General features: G+C 42.5%; 1 protein-coding gene across 8 annotated transcripts in view; it reads right to left on the bottom strand.

The window, feature by feature from the left end:
* The window catches only part of ITSN1 (intersectin 1), a 197,407-nt gene that overhangs the window by 97,096 nt on the left and 77,684 nt on the right, over window positions 1-22,627 (bottom strand). For 6 of the 8 annotated variants that reach the window (XR_008319130.1, XM_053307557.1, XM_053307556.1 and 3 more), the window contains 9 exons: window positions 20,467-20,530; window positions 18,407-18,544; window positions 17,277-17,392; window positions 16,039-16,301; window positions 14,637-14,786; window positions 10,104-10,244; window positions 8,689-8,776; window positions 8,023-8,162; window positions 5,707-5,828 (listed from right to left, as the gene is read on the bottom strand). Coding sequence is in view for 7 of the 8 variants with exons in the window: in XM_053307557.1 (XP_053163532.1) it covers window positions 5,707-5,828; window positions 8,023-8,162; window positions 8,689-8,776; window positions 10,104-10,244; window positions 14,637-14,786; window positions 16,039-16,301; window positions 17,277-17,392; window positions 18,407-18,544; window positions 20,467-20,530 (1,222 nt within the window). In the remaining variant the exon portion in view is untranslated. The remainder of the gene's footprint in view (window positions 1-5,706; window positions 5,829-8,022; window positions 8,163-8,688; window positions 8,777-10,103; window positions 10,245-14,636; window positions 14,787-16,038; window positions 16,302-17,276; window positions 17,393-18,406; window positions 18,545-20,466; window positions 20,531-22,627) is intronic. The other 2 variants (XM_053307558.1, XM_053307560.1) reach the window with 1 other exon arrangement.

Genomic DNA, 22,627 nt, shown 5'->3' with positions numbered 1-22,627 from the left:
TTTCTGTCCACCCTCTCCACTCCATGCATAATTTTATACACTTCAATCATGTCTCCCCTTAGTCACCTCTTTTCCAAGTTAAAGAGCCCAAGATGCTGTAGCCTAACCTCATAAGGAAAGTGCTCCAGGCCCCTGATCATCTTGGTTGCCCTCATCTGCACCTTTTCCAGTTCTACAATATCCTTCTTAAGATACAGGGACCAAAGCTGTATGCAGTACTCCAGATGTGACCACACCACAGATTTGTATAAGGGCATTTTTATTTTCAACCCCCTTCCCCATGATACCTAGCATGGAATTCGCCTTTTTCACAGCTGCCATGCACTGATTCGACACTTTCAATGAGCTGTCCTTCACGACCCCAAGATATCTCTCCTGGTCAGTCACCGACAGCTCAGATCTCATCAGCGTACATGTGAAGTTGGTGGTTTTTGCCCCGGGGGTTGCCAGATTTGGCTTATTTTAAGCCAAATTCTGGGTTACGACCCATTTGACCCACGAGTATACCCCTTAGGTTCTGTCAACCTTAGCCCTCCCCGCCCCCCCCGGTTTGGAGAGATCTTTTTTGAGTTCCTCACAATCCACTGTGGATTTCTCTGCCTTAAATAGTATAGTGACATCTGCAAATGTGGTCACTTCGCTGGTCACCCCAACTTCTAGATAGTTTATGAACAAGTTAAGTAGCACTGGTCCCAGTACCGATCCCTGGGGGACCCCACTTCCTACCTCACTCCATTGTGAAAATTGTCCATTTAATTGTCCAATTACTGATCCACACATGAACCTGTCCCCTTTTCCCATGACTGCTAAGTTTATTCAAGAGGCTTTGGTGGGGAACTTTATCAAAACCTTTTTGGAAGTTATCCACATGCCTGTTGACACTCTCAAAGAACTCCAAAAGGTTAGTGAGGCAAGACTTTCCCTTGCAGAAGCAATGCTGGTTCTCCTTCAACAAGGCCTTTTCTTCTATATGCTTAACAATTTTGTCCTTAAGTATGCTTTCCATCAATTTACCCAGCACCGAACTTAAGCTGACCGGCTTGTAATTTCCCGGATCCCACCTGGATTCCTTCTTGAAAATTGGGAGTCATAATGGCTACTTTACAGTCCTCTGGTACAAAGCCTGATTGTAGGGATGAGTTATATATTTTTGCGAGGAGATCAGCAATTTCACATTTGAGTTCCTTCAGAACTCTTGGGTGGGTGCCATCTGGCCCTGGCGATTAGTTAATTTTTAGCTTTTCAAGACAGTTTAGAACATCTTCCCTTGTCACCTCAAATTCGCCCGGTTCCTCAGCTGCTAAACCTGAAAAGCTCAATTCTGGAGAGGATACATGGTTAGTATCCTCCACCATAAAGACAGATGTAAAGAACTCATTCAGCTTCTCTGCAATCTCCTTATCCTCCTTAATAATCTCTTTCACACCCTCATCATCTAAGGGTCCAACCGCCTCCCCAGCAGGTTTTCTAATTCTGATATATTTAAAGAAGTTTTTATTTCCCTTGACACTTCTAGCTATATGCTCCTCAAACTCTCTCTTTGATCCCTTATTGTCTCCTTGCATTTCTTTTGCCAGAGTTTATGTTCCTTCCTGTGCTCTTCATTTGGGCAGGACTTCCATTTTCTGAAGGAAGTCTTCTTTGCTTTTATAGCTTCCCTGACTCTACTTGTTAGCTACGCTGGTGTCCTTCCTGAACTTGGTGGTACCTTTTCTCTTTCTTGGTATACATTCCAACTGTGCTTCTAGTACTGTGGTTTTAAATAAGTTCCATGCTTTCTGGAGTGATCTTACGCTCCTGACTTTCCCTTTCTACATCCTTCTTACCAGTCCCCTCATTTTTGAGAAGTTTTCTCTTCTGAATTCCAACACATCTGTGTTGGACTTCCTTGACAATTCTCCACTCACATATATGCTGAATTGAATCACACTATGGTTACTGCTACCCAATGGTTCTGCAACTCCGACATCTCGCACCAGGTCCTGGGCACCACTCAGGATTAAATCCAAAGTCGCCATCTATCTGGTTGGTTCCACAACCAACTGTTCTAAGGCACAGTCATTTAGCACATCTAGAAATTTGGCCTCTCTGTCATTGCCTGAATGTGAATTTACCCAGTCCATGTGTGGGTAGTTGAAATCACCCATTATTACTGCCCTGTCTCTCTTTGATGCCTTCTGATAAGAATGTCATAGCTGCTTCCTTTTGATCCAGATGAAGTTGTTGGATAAAAGGTTTGAGCTTTTCCAATAGAAAGTGGGAGTAAGGATCCATACAATCTTGCTAGTTTGATATGCACACCTGGAGACTTGGAATAGCATAAATGCACTTCCCAAATGAGTCTAGCTTCTTCTCATCAGGATCAGATGGAGTAGGCAATAACTTCTGCTTAGCACCATGATGAGAGGACTCAACTACTACTGAGTTAGGCTTGGGGTGTAAAAACAAATAGGAGGTATCACTCTAGTGAATGCGATACAGGTTCTCTAATTTCTTTCAAGCTGATTGAATAGATGCTGGTTTAGTCCAAACTGCTTTCACCAGGTTCCATGACCACAGGCAGAAATGGTAGATAAATTGTTGAGCGGGAGCTGATTTGATGAGGCCAAATACAGGGTCTGCTCTCTCATGTTTTATGTGCTGTGTTTCTAGCCCAAGGGCTAATGCCATGCGTTGGACCTGCTCAGAGTATGGCCTACAGTCTTCTGACGAGGACTGCCCTCTATCTCCATCTAAAGGATCCTCAGATCCTGGAGAACCTGGTGGTACCTATGGATCTTTATGTATAGAAGATACAATGTCCAACTGAGTCTGAACCAGGGGTTGGCCCTGTAGGGGCATCAGCTTTGTCTGCCTACACAGTTGTGACTGGTTGTGGTGGTACTACAATCTGCTGGCTTTGGCTATCTTTATTAACAGTGACTTTGGTCTTTTTTCTCTTTTCAGGATTGGGCCCCTTAGCTTTTTTTGCTGGGAGAGGGAGACTGTGATCTGGATTGGTACCTGTGTCTCCTAGGGCTGTGCCCATACCTATGGAGCCTTCGCCCTCTCCTCCAGTCCTCAATAAAGTTGACTTTGGTGAGTTATTGGTGCCCAGGGCTCCATCCAAATATACTCCATGCATGGGTGAGTAATAGGCTCTTTCTCTGTGCCTAATTGGACACTTGCCTCCATAGCACCTGTCCCATTCCCAGCACTCATAGGGTCATATGGATTATACTAGTGCTGAGAGCCCTCAGACTCGTGCTCACAGTCCAGGTTACCCTCAATCTTGGACTCCATGTCAGGTTTGTTGTGTTCTTCATCTGAATCTGCCTTGCTTGTCAGTACTGGAGAGATAGCCACGGAGACAGCAGCTGTTTTGAGCAACATGGCTTGTTTCTTTTTGTGCTGCTTTTTACCCCCGTATCATCTGATGATTTAGGCTGCTTACTAGGCTGCACTCCGGAGATCAAAGCCTTTGGTATTGAGAGTACCTGTTCTTTGACCATTGGAAGCATCGATCCCTTCTTGGGTACTGATGGCAACTCTGACGCTTCCTGCATCATCACTTCTGAGTCTTCAGAGCACAGAATCCCACAGTTTGTACAGCACTGCTGGAAGGGCTGAGGTAGCAAGCAAGGCCCTCTCCCACAGTCAAGTGTGCAGGTGTGAGGCTCAATTTCTCCTGGCCTGTCTCATGAAGGCCTGACAAAATGCACATAAATCAGTCCGGTGAGCTTCCCAAGGCATACTAGACAGCTGTTGTGCCTTTCTGACGAGGGAAGTTTCAAAACACAAAGTTTAAAAGAAGCCCAAACAGCCATAGAGTGTTTCAGGCACTATGGAGAAATGGTGGGGGAGAGGATAGACCTAAGAATAAATGGAACATAAACAACAGGGCAAATAAAGTATTTTGGGGTTTTTTTGTTTTTGTTTTAAACAGCTCAGCTCACAAGAATGCAGCAGGAGGTCTCCCAAAGTCGCTATCACGGCGGTCAGAAAAAGACTGAGGGGCTGAATCTGCCGCCAAAGGTGGGGCTACTGCCAAAAGGTTGTGACAGCTCTAGAAGGTTCTCGGGTCATGTCTACACAGGCACAGACATCCACAGTGTGGAGGACAATAGGACCACTACCAAGAATTTATTTTATTTTATTTTTACCAGAAACAGTTTCCATTTCCACTCTGGCAGAGAGTGAAGAAAGAAGCTCTCCTAAGTAAGTAGGCCATGAAGGCCAAGGTATGGAGCAAGCTCCACATACGTCCCTTTCTCAAGAGCTGGCAGGTAAAGGAAACTGGGAGAGATCTCCTCTGCAGTGCTTGTAAAGTCTTTACTCATTACAATGTTGCATAAATTGCATTTTTAATTCACTGAATGGAGGTCGTTTTGGCTTTTTGTTAATATTGATAATGTATTTATTTGTGTGTGAATGAATGGATGTGTATGATAAGGGAGAATGTGCAGAAGTAAGTTATCCACAACAGGAAGACTGGCTGAAGATACTGCTCCCCAGGGCCCCAAAGCTGCTGTTTCCTGCTGGATCAGCAAGCTGCTCATCAAAGGACTGCCCTGACCTCTAGCCATGTGCTAGTAACCAGTGGTCAGATAAGCAAGACAACAGGTCAAAGGGCATGGGAGAAAGTGAGTTTAAGAACTGGAACTTACACCCTTTCTATTAGATTTTGCATTATCAGAAGCAGTGGTACATGTCTGCTAGAAGTCCAGCATGACACTCAGCTCCTAGGCTGGCCACATAGTTATAGACTAAGCACAACTGTTGGCAACTATGACATCTACAAAATCTTTGGGGATGAGTGAGTGCACAGCACCCAGACACATATTTTCAAGTGGCACAGAGGGCTTCCTGGGGAAGGAGAGGTCATTAAAAGCCAGCCCTTCCTTGGTGCACCAGTGCAGTTAGCCTGGGAACACTTGTTGTTCTGATCCCCTCACTGCACCAGTGCTTCCTTAGTCAGGATGTCAGCTAATGAACTTACTATTCTCTCTGTACTGCTTTGCAGGGGTAGAACAGCAAGACTAGCCCTGACTGTGGAACAATGCCACTCTTTGTGGCAATGTGCACAGAAGGTAGGAAGGTACTTCCCAGATCAGGAGACAAACATGCTTGTCATTTTGTACGGCTGGCAGTTAGCTGATTCCCCACCCCTCAAATTATGTTTAGGCTGTCTGAAGGACAACAGCTTAAAGTTTATTTTAAGAACTATATATAAGAAAGGGGAATAGAATGTGCAGTCTACACCGATAATAATAGAACATACCAAATACCAGCATCTTTAATCACTAATACTATGAAATGACATCTATGCAGCAGTAGCTACAACTCACCAATAATTCCTTCTCCGCATAAGGTGTGTGCACCCAAACCTTCCTCTAAACCAGGGCTGCTCAACTTAGGCCCCCCAGCTGTTTTTGGACTACAACTCCCATAATTCCCAGCCACAGTGGCCAATAGCCAGAGATTATGGGAGTTGTAGGCCAACATCTGCAGGAGGGCCGAAGTTGAGCAGGCCTGCTCTAAACTATGGCCATGTTGGTATTAGGACACTACAAGGCACTTAAGTGAATTACATTTCTATCTCAAAGTTGAAGCTTTGAATATGTAGGCACCAAGTCTTTCTGTAGAATGCCAGAAAACCTAATGCTCAAAAATTTGAACAGACTCTTTTCTGGATTGTAAAACCACACTTTGCAAACACAGGCTTACCTCTGACTATCTTTCAGTTTTTCCAGCTCTGTCTTTCTCTCTTGCTCCTTCTGTTTTAGCCTGTCTGCTTCTATACTCTTTTGTTTTTGCAGCTGCTGCTTGTTATGTATCTCCCTCAGCTCCTGCAATAAAAGGAGTATCCTGTTACCATACACTACACAGCAGTAACTTAATTGGTTCCATGTTTTCCAATGAAGAACCAATGCTCACATTTCTAAGAGCAAAGTAACCAGACGTCAAGATGGTCAAACTTTTCTGTCTTGGATCCATAAGATTATAATAAGCGTCTACGACAGTCACAAGTCACTTCAGTTTCACTGTGCACCACAGGGGTTCAAAATCCAAACTAGAATTGCTGTTGTCATCTTTGATGCTCTATTCTCATATAGGCTGAAGTGTTTGTTGCTTTTATTAGACTAGTTGAGCTCATAGGGGCTGTTCCTAGAATGGAGAAGTTGCTGAACAACTGTCTATTAAAGTTTGTTTATGCTTTATGGCCAATCATCTGATTTACTAATATTTTATCCAGCCATAATGTTGCTTAATTGATTAAACAGTTTCCAGGGTGAATAAAAATAATGATTTTTTAAAAATTAAATTAGATTTCTTTCATTTTAAAAATGTAAATAAGTATATTCAAATTCTCATTTTAAACACAACATGGTTAAACTTAAATCTCATCACCAACATGATACACTATACTTGCAGTCTCTTAAAAATCAAGTTGTGTCTGTCTCACACACAATGATTTAACTACACATCAAACAAGGACATTCATTTCAGTTAAATCTCATGAAAATCTCTACTCTGCCTGGCACTGCCCAGTAACTAACATTCTTTCCTTCTGGAAACTTCTGGGCTTTTAGTTTCTGTTTCTAAGCACATTAAACTCACATGTGCAAAGACACAAGCTAGATAGCTGGACTGTTTGTAGTGGGGCTGGGCTAAGGTGAAGGAAGACACTTTGGTATTATTCATCCAAAGCTAAGAAGAAATCAACTGGGAGTAAAAAAAGCCAGAAAACTTCTGTTTCAATCGATGAATAAAAATGAAAGTGGGAGTGCTCTAGTTTTAAGAGACAGTGTTTAGTGTTGTGATGACTGAAAATAAAAAGATAAAGGCCTGTTGATCAGGCCTAAGCAACCTACTGCAACAAACCTGACATTGGCAGTTGATCTTGGAAGTTGGCTTTCACACTTTTAAAATAACTATTTATTTCAAGTTATGAGACTGAATATTTTTCATTATTAAAAAGTCAGTCCATGTTTTAACACTATGTTTTACTCACATTTACGTGAATTATGCAAGCAGGATACCAACAAAGTGACCCTATGCATGTTCACTCAAGACAAATCTAGGCTATGTTCTTAAGCAGCAAATAGAGATATCAATCACCTGTGCTAAATTATTCAGCTGTATGTGTCAACAACAACCAGCACTGAAGGTGATCTCAAATGTTTCTGTATGTTATTTAAGAACTAATTAGCCAAATGATGAGCAATTTCTATTTAAAAGTCAAGTTAACACTAGAAGCCATTGTTTAGGTTATCTCCAATTACTGGATCATCAAATCTCACAAATGTTCCAATCTTTTTGCAACATGAACAGAGAAAGAATAATTCAATAACTTGGAGAAGAATTTTAAGAGAGAGATTGTGGTTTGGTCAGAAAACAAAAGATAAAGAACCTGGATGAATTCTTTTAAAGCTACAGATTTCAGTTACTTGGGGTGATTACGCCCAAAAAAATTGTGAATGGGACATGTGGTTACTAAATGGGATTGGTTACTAAATGGCTAGGACAGCATTATGAGCAACAGATTTGTGTTTTTAGCATGGCATTCAGTGTATCTATAAGATTCAGAGAAACACAACAGGGGAGGGGGGGATTTTGTTCTCACACTTGCACTAACAAGCTTTAAAAGGTGAATGCAGCATCTGCTGAAACTAATGTAATTCAGGGATGGTCTTTCAGTATTCTGAGGTCCTTTTTTTAAATCACTCCCATCTTTGCCAGTAATCGCAACCAAACACATACTTTTTTCCTCCTTATGATTACTGGTTGACATGCAGTGCAGAGAACTATAGATCAAAGAGAGAGGCGCCTGCACTGTTGAGATGCACTTGCTGGAATCATGGGAGAAGCACTGCAACTGTGATTACACAATGCTTAGTAGGCACGGAGCAGCCCTGCCTCCACAGCAGTTCAGGCATGCTTTAGAGCTACAGCGCAGGATAGTATGTCATTCACTGAATGGTAAAAAGGCATGCTACTCTACTTCGTAGCTCTAGATAGAAGAAAATGGCTTAGACAGACCTTTAGTTGATTATTGAAAATATCAATCTCTTGAAGTTTTGATCTGGTTTCTTTTTCTACTTCATCCAGCTGGTCACGAAGCTGCTGACGTGCTAATTCCTTCACTTCTAAGGCTCTTTTGACAGTCAGAAGTGAATCTCCTGTTTTTAAAAACATTGATAATAAAGATACTGGTTGACATCCAGACTAAATTACTCATAGGAAGCTGCCTTTTACAGAGTCAGACCATTAGTTCATCTAGCTCAGTATTGGCTGCACAGATTGGAAGCAACTTCTCCAAGGTTGTAGGAGTCCCGCTCAGTCCTGTCTTTGAGATGCCAGGAAGGGAACTTGAAACCTTCCCAGATCAGCCCCATCCCCTAAGGGGATGTAGTCTCCCATTCAAATGCAAACCAAGGCAGACCCTACTTAGCAAAGGGTCTACTTAGCAAAGACCCTACTTAGCAATTCATGCTTGCTAACACAAGACCTCCTTATGAGTAGTCCCACTGAAATTAATGGCACAAGTCATATCTAACTTGTCCCATTAATTTCAACTGGTCTACTTAACATGCGTGTCAGCCATTCATGAGACAAACAGCATGGGCTCTCAGTGATTCTTAAGGGGGGAAAACATATCCATATCTATATCTCTCTGGATAGAATAACATTTATAAATATACTTACTATGCAAACTATTTTGTTGAAATTGCTTTAGGTGATCATTGAGTAACTGCTTTTCTGGAATCAATCTTCCAAGCATTTGCTGAGACTCCTAAAAGAAATCAAATAGGAAAAATTTTGACCACAAGCCCCCAAACTATTTACTGAAATATGTTCATGCAAATAGCAGAACCATATACCTCAGCATCTGCCAATGTTAGCAAGCCAGATCTGGGTGAGCTGCTTCATAAGGGTCTCCTGTTTAATGAACCCTCACACCATTCCAAAGTCCATTCCAAATTAATTTATATCAGAATATATACACTCCTCCCCAGTCACAGCGACATGTTTTGGAGGAACTGAGGATGTGATCCAGAAAGAGTTAAGCATGGCTTAAGGATTGTTTAATCCTATTTATTTCAAAAGAGAGAAATTAAGCACACCAATGAGGCTTAAAAAGAGTTTACCTTCTTAAACACTGTGTTTAGAGAAGAATTAGGAAAAGTAATATTCTTTTTAATTCTTAATTATTTTAATTAATAATTAAATTTTAATTAAATAATTAAATTAAATAATTAATTAATGAGAATAATTTAATTATTATTTTAATAAAAGAAAAGTGCTTTTGACTGTCTTTTTAAAAGTTGGGGTAACTACACAGATACATTTTATAGAAAACCATACAAGCAGAGTATGGTTTTAATTAATTAACTCATAATTAACTATTTTATTGCTGAAGTGTACAGTGCAATAAAATATAACATGTTATTTATATTTATATAATTGTGTATATTTGGACAACTTCTACATACACTAAAATAAATGTCATTCTATTTTAGAACCACCTAATTTCTAGTCATCATCATCATTAAAAGTGAACTGGTGATCAACTTATACAAATAAACATTTTCTACCATGATCATAGATCTTGAACTATAAACGATTACCAGTGCTCTGGTAAGGTCTGTGTTTCTGTTTCAAACAAGTCTACTGTCTTATTTGTCCTTCCCTCATGTTCAGTGGTTTGTTTGTTGTGCTGGATTCTAGTTTATTTTATTTGCACTGTAATTTTTATCTCCTGGCAGCCACTTTAGGCACCTTGGCTTAAAGGAAAAGGGAGATATTTTGAACTGAATAAAAGATTGCGTAAAAAGAAAATGTTATTTCTTTTGTACTTTCCTCTAAACAGTTTTCTTGGATTGAAAACACTTTATAGAGAACATTTTTAGGTTTTCAGATACTATACATATGATAAAAGGTGGGCTTGAAAAATACCTCAGTTTTGCCATGCAGTAGTTCTGCAGCAACTTCCATTCAGTTGTGTTAATATTTCTTACAGTTACTAATTTCAGACTCCATTCACTATGCTGTTTTGTTTCATCAGTAACAGAAGAGATAGGGTGTAATAGCTAAGCATTTCTAAAAGCTTGCATACTCACTTGTAACTGCTGTTGCAAATGTGTAATTTCTGCAATTCTTAGCTCTCTAGATTTGTTTGTGCTCTCTATTTCTTGTCTTTGGGTAGACAATCTGCATCTGATATCCTGAAGTTTGCCCTCCAGTTGATGTTTTTTATCATTCTTTAACAAGAAAAGAAAAGTATATTAGTTTGCCAGAGTTTTAGTTAGAATATAAAACTGGCAGCATGTACTTTCAGCAGCTGACATCCCAATTAAATGGAACATTGGTACTCACCGTGAAGGTTTCTTCTTACTGGTGTAACGGAGGTCGCCCATTGTGGGCTATCCCCACCCATTTGCTCCAGAAGGCAGGACCATGTAAATGAAGAGATCTCTAAAAGGCCCCTTGTAGGTGGATCCCTTCAGTTCAATTGAATAGCTTGAGCAAAAGATAGTAACACAGAACTGACAGTGAGAAAGAAGAAACATAGATTTAAAGAACAGAGTGATATAAAGGCCACAAGCCCAAGGCAAGATGTCTAGTAGCGTCTTCGGGAGTAGTGTCTGTGCGGTGAATTCCTATGATTGAGTGTCCTCCAAAGATGAAAGGGATCTCCCTGGTCCAGGGACAGTCTTTGGTCTGGTGTGGGTGTCTGATCAGGAGTAGCTCTGCAGTCTGGAGATCTCAGTCAATCCGGAGATGTTCGGCACAGAGGAGACGAGCCCAGTGTGGTGGTTTCGTCCTCCGAGCATGGAGGATTAAAGTCTGGATCATGGGCAGGTGTATCTCTCCGCGTTGGCTCCCTCAAATCTAGCCTCGTAGGCGTGGACTGGCCCCCAAACCCATAATCGGGAGATGGTGAAGGCTGTGGCATTGGACTTATTTGGGCCCAAGATCAGTACCATTTAATCGGGATGTCAGCCACTGAAAGTACATGCCACCAGTTTTGTATTCTAATTAAAACTTTATCTGCTGGTGTAGGAGGTCACCCACTGTGGGAAATACCACCACTCACAACCCCGGGTGGGAAATGTAGGGGGTCTATTGCGGTGGAAGAACTTGCTGGAGTATTCTTTGGCCAAAGGAGGCCCTAGCCGAAGCAAAAGTGTCCAGCCTGTGGTGTTTGGGAAATGTTGAGCTAGTCTTCCATGTAGCCGCTCTGCAGATTTCCTCCAGTCGGTATAATGGGCCACAGATGTTGCCAATGACCCTGTAGAATGTGCAGTTATGTGAATTGGTGGCGACAAATGCTGAATTTCTTAAAACAAAAAGATACAAGCCTTGACCCAATGGGCTACAGTCTGTGCAGACACCTTCTGACCCAAAGCGGATGGAAGGAAGGATACAAACAGTAACTCAGACTTAGAGAAGGAAGCAGACTGAGAAAGATAAATATGTAACACCCTCCTAATATCCAACTTATGCTACTGCTTTTCCCTCAGATGAACCGGGTGAGGGCAAACGATGGTAGGAATGTGTCTTCTGATCACTGAGTGTTCACCTTAGGGATGAAGGCTGGATCTGGAATGAGTCTTACTGCGTCCCTTGAGAAAATACAGAGGTGGTCTTTATTAAAGACAGGGTCTTCAGTTCTGAAACTCTCTTAGCCAATGTGATAGCTGCAAGGAAGGCCAACTTAAAGAAGAGGATACCTAGTATGTCTTACATAGTGGCTCAAATGGTGGAAGGTGCAGCACCCTTAATAATGTGTACAAGTCCCATGAAGGAAAACAGTGATATATTAGTGGAGAGAGTAGTGACACACCTCGGAGAAACCTACGTAGCAACAGGTGGCAGACAATGGGAGTCTATAAGTCCTTAGAGGATAAGATCAGCAGAGCTAGACATGAAACCTTGTGCTTCAAGGTGTTTGGTTTTAAACCTTTCTCCAGTCCATCCTGGAGGAAGGACAAAAGCTCTTTAAGGCCGCAGCTGGAAACTTGTAAGGAATGATTGCCGTAGCTGGAAACCTGTAAGGAATGACTGGCAGATCACCTAAGAAAATGTCTCCATGTAAATTGGTAGATATGATTAGTGGAGGATCTGCAAGATTAAAGAATAGTCTTTATAACAGAGGGTGAGAGGCTTCAGTGAGTCAGTAAGTCGTGCTCAAGATCCAAGTGCCTAGCTTTAACAAATCTGGGTTTGGGTGGTAAATTGGCCCCTGGGACAGAAGATCCACCCTTGGAACAGTGTTCCCTCTAAGAGGGATTCCTAGACGTTGTTCACTTAAGTGGCGGTTAGGCGTCCCTTTCCTCAGTTTCTTGGTGGCTGTTAAGCCACTGTATTCAACTGAACTTAGGATGCAACTGGACTTGTGATGCTGACTTTCGATGTAGACGTAGCTTGACACCTGTCTGCAGCGGGGATAGATGGGTGGGTCTTATGAATGTATGGAACCACTACCAGATCATCTGTTACAGATAAGCAACCTGTTTATCTGGATAGTGGTTCCATACATCCATAATGACTGGCCATCCGGTGGTGGGAGAAGCAAGCTACGGCAGAACCATAAAGCTGCCCATCCGGTGGTGGGAGCAGCAAGCTATGGCAGAACCCTCTTCAGAACTGCTCATCCAAACTCCACCGCTGCAGCCATTCTAATGTCCAAGGCGTAATGCTTGATAAATGCCTGGTGTGAAGCCCACGTAGGTGCCAAACAGATGTCCCAGAATCTGATGCCCGCCAGGTGTGCTGCCAAAGTGGCATACACCCTGGTGGAGTGAGCCCGTATCGTTGATGGTGGTGTAGCCTTTTGCTGCTCATAGGCCATCTTTATCAACTCTACTAACCAATACGCCAATTTTTGGTGTGTGGGAGACTGGCTCCTATACAGGCCTTTTTCATAGATGAAAAGGAGTTTCACAGATTCGTTGAGTCACCCTTAGATAGTAAAGCAGAGCAATCCTCACCTCCAGAGTATGCATTGCCTTGTCCAACAGCATCACTGGATCTTTAAAGAAGGTCAGCAAGACGATATCTGCATTTAAGTGGAAATAGGATATGATCTTCGGTCTGAAGTCAGGATCCAAGCGCATTAGAATGCAGTCTTGGAAAAAAAATGTGAAGTAACATTGGCAAATACACCAGTTGCAACCCTGATGCCTTTTTCATCGTGTTATAACCTGGGTCTTCCAGGTCCAGTGACTTTTGCTTGATGTCGAGGCCCAGAACATGAGCCATCTCTGCCACGTGCTGGTGATAGCCCTTCATCTCCTCATTCGCGGAAATCGAAGGGATGGCAGCAACATCATCGCTCGGATCCGGTACCGTGGGCTCTTCTGGCACATCTGGTTCCATCGTGCCCGAAGAGTAGCAGTCATTATCGTCATCCTCCCCTGAAGAGGAAAGCAAGGGTGAAGTAGGAAGATCTTCTCTTGAACGCCATGATGTACCACCACCTGTCCGAGACGCAGTATGTCTGAGCACCAAAACTGGTTTTTCTATTAGATCTGTCTGCAGCGAGACTGACTGTTTCATTGGCAGGAGAAGTTGAGCCATCTGTAGAGAGGCAGATCTCATCTTGCTGATGGGATGCATAGGTTCCAGCATCCAAGTGGCCTGTAGGGAGACTGATCTCTGTAATAATGTGGGAGCAGTTGTCTGAGCCGCTGAGTCTTTCAGCTGACATCTCTGTGAAGTTGGGCAATCATTCTCATGCAAACATAATTGTAAGAGCGAGTACTCTTCAGGAGAGATAGTACAAGTAGCGTGTCATCCGCCCTGTGGAAGAAGACCCGTTATCGGTGTCATTGGTCCTGTACACGACAGTGTCTTTGGGATTGGCGTAGAGTCCTGGAAACCCTGAAAGGTATCAGTCGAAGTGGTGTTGCCCTCAGACCACAACATACGGTGAATGGTTCCATCTGGACTGTTGTCCCCACATGTGTCATGCCCCAGAATCTTAGGAGTGGGGACTTCGAGGTCGATCTCGGGTTCAAGTTCAGCATCATGAATAATTGCTACAGTGTCAATGTCGCTGTAGTTTAAGGATTGTCCGAAAAGAGTAGTCAAAGTCCAAGCCAGTCAAAAGGAGTTTAGCAAATAATAGACATTTGAGAAGCAGTTGTTTCTGAAGACGTGATCGCTTAGGCGGTCAACAAGAAACTGAGGAAAGGGTCTTTCAGCTGACCGCCGCTTAAGGGTACTGCAGTCACGTGCTGCTGTTGGTTGGGCATTGCGAGGAGCTAACCAATTTTATCTGAAGCATGGTCTGCGCAGGCGCAGAACCCAGTCATTATAGATGTATGGAACCACTATCCAGATCTGAAGGGGTCCACCGACCACCCACAAGGGGCCTCTTAAAGATCTCTCATTTACAAGGTCCTGCATTCTGGAGCAAGTGGGTGGGGATAGCCCACACTGGGTGACCTCCTACACCAACAGAGAATTACTCAATGCAAGTCCCACTGAAATTAAAAGGACAACTTAGACATGACTAACTGCAATGGAATGTCTGTTGAGTAACTTAGACTATCAGCCTGTAAGTTTAAAGAAAAAAATATAACAATTATGAAAAATTACTGTTTTGTAATACATGTTAAGAGTTCGTTGCAAATATTTTCACTTACTAGAGCTTCCAGCTCAAATTCTAAAGTTTTTTTCTTGGCTTTCAGAACAACTATATCCTCTTGCTCTTTGTTCCTTTGATTCAGAAGCTCTTGCCGCCGATTGCGTTCCCATTCAAGTTGTCTTTGCCTCTCAAGTTCCCTTTTTGCAGCCTGTAGATTAAAAACATATGAAAAAGGAATTTGTTGACTTTTTGTAATGCATGCCACATTATAAGCCAAATGTAAAATTTACACAGCATTCATCCGTTTATCAAAATACTAACAGCACATCCTTACAGATGTACCTTCTGCATGTCATTCCCCTATGCAGAGAGTGTGTGAACAAGCCATAGGCTCCTATACTTCCTCCAACTCCTTCCCTGTCTCTTCACTGTGTGTACAATGTCTGAACCAGGAAATCCTCTGGTTATCTGAATGCACTATATCCATTACCAAATATGCTGCATTAGTAGAGAATGTAGATGTAAGAAGATCCCACATCCAAATGATCACAGTCTCCTGGTTCAGATGTTACTACCAGTCTGGAATAAGAGCTATTAACGGAAAACAAGTTCCAAAGTTGAGGGGGAAAGGAAAAGCTATTAAGACTGTGCTATTTTCATGTTACAGCATGCTGTTTTGCATTATTAGAAAGTTATATCAAATGTATTAATTCTAAGAACAAAAGGGATCCCTATCTTTGAAAAAGAAAAAATGACTCAAATAGTAAAGCTGTCTTATCTTTATTTATAACCAAGTATATAGCCTCAGAAAGCTCTTAGAGTGGCAACAACTAGAATAACCACAAAACAGATCCCAGTTGATTAAAAAAAACGCCAGGCAGTATGCCAAATCAGAAAAAGACATGTCTTGCCTCTACAAAAAACCCAAATAGAGCAAGGCTGAAGGGTCTCTCTGGGAATCAAGCGCCATAAGTGAGACAACTACCTGCCTTAACTATCCACTGGTGGTGGTGGGCGGGGGGAGCACTTAAAGCAGGGTCACCATGGATATTCTTGAAACATATGGGAATATATAGAGAAGGTGGCAGTCCTCTAGATGCCCTAGTCCTAAGCCATGTAAGACTTTAATGATCTATACCAGCAGTTTGAATTGTACTAGGAAACAAATTGGGAACAAATATAGAAAAGTGTACCTATCAAGCTATGAATATATGTGGATTCAATTCTATATGAAATCACATCTCAGACACACCAAGTGAAAAAATGGTTAATTTTCTATGCCTTCTTTGAGAAAGCTTTACATTGATATTAGTTCATTTCTTCCTGTTACAATTTGCTAAAAAACTGATTTTTGCCTATTCAGATTTCACGGAGAAAACAAGCATGATAACATTTCCCAATATACCTTTTAAAATTTGTTTTTAGACAAGTAAGTATTTCTTCTGAAACTGTCCATTTACCTCACGCCTTTCTATTTCTTTCCTCCTTTCTTCTTCTCTCTGACGTTCCAACTCTCGTTGTTTTTCTAGCTGTTTTTCTAACTCCAGTTGTCTTTTCCGTTCCTGCTCCTGCCGTTCACGTTCTTTCCTCTCTTGCTCTGCCCTTTCCAACTGGGCAAGGCGCTCTTGCTCTTTTCTTTGCTGCTCCAAAAGGGCTTGCCTCCGCTTTTCAAGCTCCAAATTGCCACGTTCAAAGTTCTCCCGTTTTTTATCTTCAAATGTTACTTTAAGAAAAAGAATGTTAAGTTAAAAACTCACAGGTAGAAGAGTGTGTGTGTGTGTGTGTGTGTGTGTGTGTGTGTGTGTGTGTGAAAGAAGGTTTTGTATATATGTACTTATATTATCAAGCTGAATGCACTTTAAAATCTTAACAGCCTTAACCAACATCAGTGTTCATTTCAATATTCATATAAAATGCTTCACAAAGCAATACTCTATATGCCACTTAGTGACTTCATACATTAGGCGATATTTCCCATTTTCAACTGTGTCCCTCCACACTTACAACTATTAAGTATGGAGGGGAAAGCCTTTGGTCAATCACAACTCTTGGGCACAAGTTTTCCACCATGTTTTCAGATATACATTTCATCACTACATTTCCCACTTATTTATTTATTTACAATATATTTGCACACACACGCTCACACACACAAACACACAGAGATATACCCAAGGGGATCCAAACTCCTTCCTGCACTGTAAACGTAATGTCAGAAGGCCCAGATGATGTGGGAAGAATGCGTGCCCAAGCCACCATTGCCCCAGCTTCCAAATGGGGTAAAACTAATGTGCAAAGCAGCTTCAGTGTGGGCTCCTCCAACATGGCCATGGTCTCTGACATTATTTTCCTGGTTTTAAACAAACAATTTAAAAAAGAGTACAAAGCCAACAGAAGAAGGGACTCAAAAGGAGTACTCGCTGCCTGAAAAATATGAATGTGACCATCACATTTGCAATTCTCATGTTGCACTGGTGACTTCAATGTGAGTAGCTCTTTCACCTTTTGCCAACAGACCCACAAATACCCTTGGTGCAGACACAATTAACTACAATCTCCCCTTTCCCTGGCAACTGAAACAAGTACAGATTAAATATTTAAGACGCTGACTTCAGTTGACCCTCTTTTTCAACGTGTTTAAGTGATCTTTAAAAAAAAAGTGGTAACTACAATCTCACTCATTTTAAAATCCACACACCCGGCAATTTCTTTTCCAGTTGCTGCTGTTCTTCTTCTAACACTGGTTCTTCTGGTAACCTTTGGTCTACAGACACTGAGCTTGTGACAGATATGCCACTGCCAGAGCGAACTCTTCTGTCAGTAAGAAAAGATGCTATAATTATTTAAAATGCTACTGGCAGCATTCAAATAAATAATAAATAGTGACATAGTTAGTACTGTGCAGGCTACTAATTTATGGATATAAAATTAAGGTTCAAGAACCTTAAGCGAATGTAATGCTTAGAAACCAAGTATGGGCCAGCCCACATACATATGTCCATCACTTGATTCATATTCGATTATGTAACAGATTCTATTCACAATGCCATGTTTATGAGATGACAACATTCTATCCATGGCGGCTCATTCACACATGCAAGCTGCCAGTTGGTGCTCAAGTGATGAACATATACATGTGAATCAATCTTATCGTAACTAAATCACATTCAACTCTAGACTACACAAGATGTTCCTATTGTAGGAACTCTAGTCAGACTTCATGTTTTCCATGTGATACAGCAGACCAGAAAAATAGGACCCGCTCACACAACCATAGTGCATGACTGGCTACTTATTTTTGCCTTGAAGACCTGTTCATCTTCAAAGCAAACAGGTCATCTGATACGTTCGCTATGAGATTGAGTGTTGCAGCACTGCAGTGCAAAACATTTATCTCATTTGTAATGTAATGAACAATTGCAATTTGTTTCACAATTAATGTTTTGGATACTTTGCCATGAGCATTTTAAACTGGGCTAAAGAAAAGCAGTCCAAAATACAGAGTGGCTATATGAACTGGCTTCAAACACTGATTTAATTCAGTCACCCAACTCTAAAAATGTGGCACTACATTCACCCAAAATTTATTAACCAAAACTTCCAGAAAGGGTTTGACAATTTAATTCAGAATTTCATTCTTCAATATGATTGAAACACAAAAGCTACCGCTATCCTGAAAGGGATACAGCATGCTTTTAGTGCAATGAGGGGGAGGGGAAGATTATAACCTTGTATCCTTTTTTTATTAAATTCCTCAAAAATCAATAAAGTAACAATAACACATAATCTTCCAGCTGACTATCAAAAGCAAAATTGTAATAATTTTACCTAAATGAAGGAGGAATATAATCCGGAGACAATGCAGGTGGCAATGGCTGACCTGACATAGCCATATCAATTAAATGCATAGCCAAAATAAACTCTTCTGCTGTCAGTTTTCCATCCTGATCGATGTCTGAAAGATTCCTATTGAAAAATAGATTCAAGTACATTTCTAATTTTTTCTGCAAAGCCAGGAGAGGGAAGCAGATGAAGTTACTGTATGCCTGGATCAGCTAGACTGACCCTAGTTACAGTGTTTATCTAATATGCTGTCAGAGAAGGAAGACAAGTGAAGATAATATCTACACACCTGCTCCTGAATCAGCTCCAAGTTACCCCTTTTCATACTGCCCCCCCCCGCTCCACCATCAGATGAATTAATTATCTCCACATAAGTGGTGGTGGTTGTTGAGGTCAATATTTTAACACTGATTTTCCACATGCACCACTGCTGGGTGCATTTATGTGGTTTATTTGTATTGTGAGGGGATATAGTTCTGTATAACTATTCAGTTATAATGAATGAATAAATGAGATAATAATGGGGTGTCCTTGGAGTAGGGGCTAAGTCTGTCTTCTGCCCTAGTAAGCCTCAGTTTCCTGAAGGAAACATGTTCTTCTTCTTTCTAGCCAACAATCCTGTCAACTGAAGCCTATTTACTTTATCCCATAGAACTTAAATGGGAACCACTGAGAACTGAGTCTGTGCATGGCAAGTGTATACAAGTTTGTTCTTTCAAAATGTTAGAAGTTGAATCCTAATAACCGGGGACACTTTGGAATAATAATTAATTCAAAATACTACTGTTCAGTTAAGAGAAAATTAATTATTGAAATAGGAACATTGTAAGACATGGCATTATTTTATAAATCCCAGTAGAGACTAATTTGTATAAATGACTACAGTTTTAGTAAAATTAAGAAGACTGAAAACATTAATAATGAAGAAAAAATGACAGAAAGACCATTGTGCAATAGTCATGTGCACGGACCGGTTCGGAGGCCATTCTAAAGGCCTCCAGACCGGTCCGGACACGGGGTGGTTTTGGTTCGGGAAGATTCAGCTGGGGGGTTCCAAAAAGGATAGGGGGGGCTTTACTTAACCCTCCCAACAACTGCGCCGTATTTCCTTGAGTAATCGGGTGGCAGGATAGCTCCCTGCCGCCCTCTTCAAAGCCCCGCTCGGCTGGCAGCCGCCCCCAAGAAGACCCACCCGTGCCGTTCCAAGAAGACCCACCCGTGCCGCTCGTGAAGACCGTGCCGCTCCGTAAAGACCCATGCCTGAAGATCCGTGCCGTGAAGACCCCTGCCGTGAAGACCCCTTCTTGCAAAATCCTTCCCATTGCAAGAGGGCGGCGGGAGAACTCCCCTGCCGTGCCCTTCCCCTTTGCCGGTCTGGCTGCAAATGGCTTCTAAGAAGCCTTTCGCGTGGCGCGGAAGGCTTCTTAGAAGCCATTTGCAGCCAGACCAGCAAAGGGGACAGCAGGGAGTTCTTCGCTGCCCGTTTTCTAAAAGGAGCCTTATAGAAAAGTCTTAAAAGGCTCCTTTTCTATAAGGCTCCTTTTAGAAAACGGGCGGGGGAGAACTCCCTGCTGTCCCCTTTGCCGGTCTTGCTGCAAATGGCTTCTAAGAAGCCCTCCGCGCCACGCGAAAGGCTTCTTAGAAGCCATTTGCAGCCAGACCAGCAAAGGGGAAGGGCACAGCAGGGGAGTTCTCCCGCCGCCCTCTTGCAATGGGACGGATTTTGCAAGAAGGGGTCTTCATGGCAGGGGTCTTCACGGCACGGTCTTCACGAGCGGCACGGGTGGGTCTTCTTGGAACGGCATGGGTGGGTCTTCTTGGGGGCGGCCGCCAGTCGAGCGGGGCTTTGAAGGGGGCGGCAGGGAGCTATCCTGCCGCCCGATTACTCAAGGAAATACGGCGCGGATGTTGGGAGGGTTAAGTAAAGCCCCCCCTATCCTTTTTGGAACCCCCCACCCCAGTGCCGGACCGCAGCTCCGTGGTTCCGTGCACACCCCTATTGTGCAACTCTGAAGCATAAGTATAGTTTTGTGAAAAATATTTACCATATTGTAGCTAACTGAGTCTGTGGTAAGCTTGATTGCATAAGGATAGTTCTTGCTTGGGGACCTAACAAATTGGAAACATTAAAACATGTTAGAACAAGATATATTCAAATATTGTGTGTGTGTATGAACATAAGAACAGCCCTGCTGGATCAGGCCCAAGGCCCATCTACTCCAGCATCCCGTTTCGCATAGTGGTCCACCAGATGCTGCTGGAAGCCACAAGCAGGAGTTGAGAGCATGCCCTCTCTCCTGCTGTTACTCCCCTGCAACTGGTACCCAGAGGCACCCCACCACCGAGGCTGGAGGTGGCCTACAGCCCTCCGACTAGGGGTGTGCACGGAACCGCCAAACTGCGGTCCGGCACTGGGGTGGGGGGTAGCTTTAAGAGCGGGGGGAGGGTTTACTTACCCCCCCCTCTGATTTCCCGCTCTGGCGCCATAATTGTAGGAGTAATTGGGGCGGCAGGATACCTCCCTGCCGCCCCTTCCCTGCTGTCACTGTAAAAAACTCCCAGGAGTCCTGTGCGCGCGCTTCACGTCTCTGTGCACAGGACTCCTGGGAGTTTTTTACAGCAACAGCGAAGAAGGGGCAGCAGGGAGGTATCCTGCCGCCCCAATTACTCCTACAATTACGGCGCCAAAGCAGGAAAGTGGCAGGAGGGGTAGGTAAACCTTCCCGCCACTCTTAAAGCTACCCCCCACCCGAACCGGACCACCCAGGTCCGGTCCGGGCCCATCCCTACCTCCGACTAGTAGCCGTCAATAGGCCTCTCCTCCATGAAGTTATCCATAAAAATCATTCATACATATATATATATCAACACATATGATAGGACTTAGACCCATTTTCAACAAACAGTAGTATTCAATCAGCTCTTCTGAGGGAATCCCTTAAATTTCCACAGAAATCAAAATTGCTAATAACCTATCTCCCAATATCCACCTTTCTGAAGAATTACCACCTCTTTTATGGTATGGATGTCTATGTACTCCTAATATTTGCATGTACAGATTTTACATAGTATTTTGTGCTGTGATGATCTCAGTTTCATATCTTATGTTTTTAATGTGGATCCATATAAGTATGTACATTGGACAAATATATGCTGGCAAACATACATTACAGAGATATCTTCTTTTCTATTTGTGCACACAGAGCACAGCTCCTCTAGCATACATACTGTGGCACACACAAATTTGTGACCATGTAAGTTTGTGGTAATGTATACCAGTTTTATGCCAGAGCCACTTACTACACTAAGCCAAGGATTTCTTCAGATAATATATATTTTAGAAGTGTTTACTGTTAACTGTGATCTGCAGATAGGATCTCTGTCAAGCTGGTTAAGGGGCACAAAGGTTTTCTATACTTTGTAAAAGTAATTTGAGGATAAGGCAAACAGAAGCAGCCTGACCTGTAGGACCTGCAGGACAATCAATAACCAGCTGGAATTTTGCCTAGCCTTTCTGGCAAGAGGTTTTTAGCCTACTAATGCTTCATGGGCCCTTTAGGGAACAGTGACCATCAGGTGATTCAATTCAGCATACACGCAGGGAGAGAATCACCAAGGAAGTCTAAAACAGACACTTTGAATTTCAGAAGAGGAAACTTCTCGAAAATGAGGAGTTTGGTGAGAAGAATGAAAGGGAAAATCAGAAGAGTCACTTCGCTCCAGAATGCACGCAGTTTACTTAAAACCACAATACCAGAAGCCCAGTTAGAATGTATACCAAAAAGGAGGAAAGGTACTACCAAGACTGGAAGGATGCCAGCATGGCTAACAGGTAAAGTCAAGGAAGCTATAAAGAGGGAAAGAAGACTTCCTTCAGAAATTGGAAGGTCTGCCCGAATGAAGAGAACAGAAAAGAACACAATCTCTGGCAAAATAAATGTAGGTGACAATAAAGGTAAAGGTAAAGTTGTGCCGTCGAGTCAGTGCTGACTCCTGGCAACCACAGAGCCATGTGGTTTTCTTTGGTAGAATACAGGAGAGGTTTACCACTGCCGTCTCCCGCGCAGTGTGAGATGATGCCTTTCAGCATCTTCCTATATTGCTACTTCCCTAGTCTGGGAAACATACCAGCAGGGATTTGAACAAGCAACCTCTTGCTCCCTAGGCAAGTTACTTCCCTGCTGCGCCATTAGGTGGAAAGGGGAC

Source organism: Hemicordylus capensis, chromosome 3, assembly GCF_027244095.1.
Source record: "Hemicordylus capensis ecotype Gifberg chromosome 3, rHemCap1.1.pri, whole genome shotgun sequence".
In the NCBI taxonomy this organism is placed as follows: Eukaryota; Metazoa; Chordata; class Lepidosauria; order Squamata; family Cordylidae; genus Hemicordylus; species Hemicordylus capensis.
Note: the sequence above shows the minus strand (reverse complement) of the source record. Positions and strands in the feature narration are given on the sequence as shown.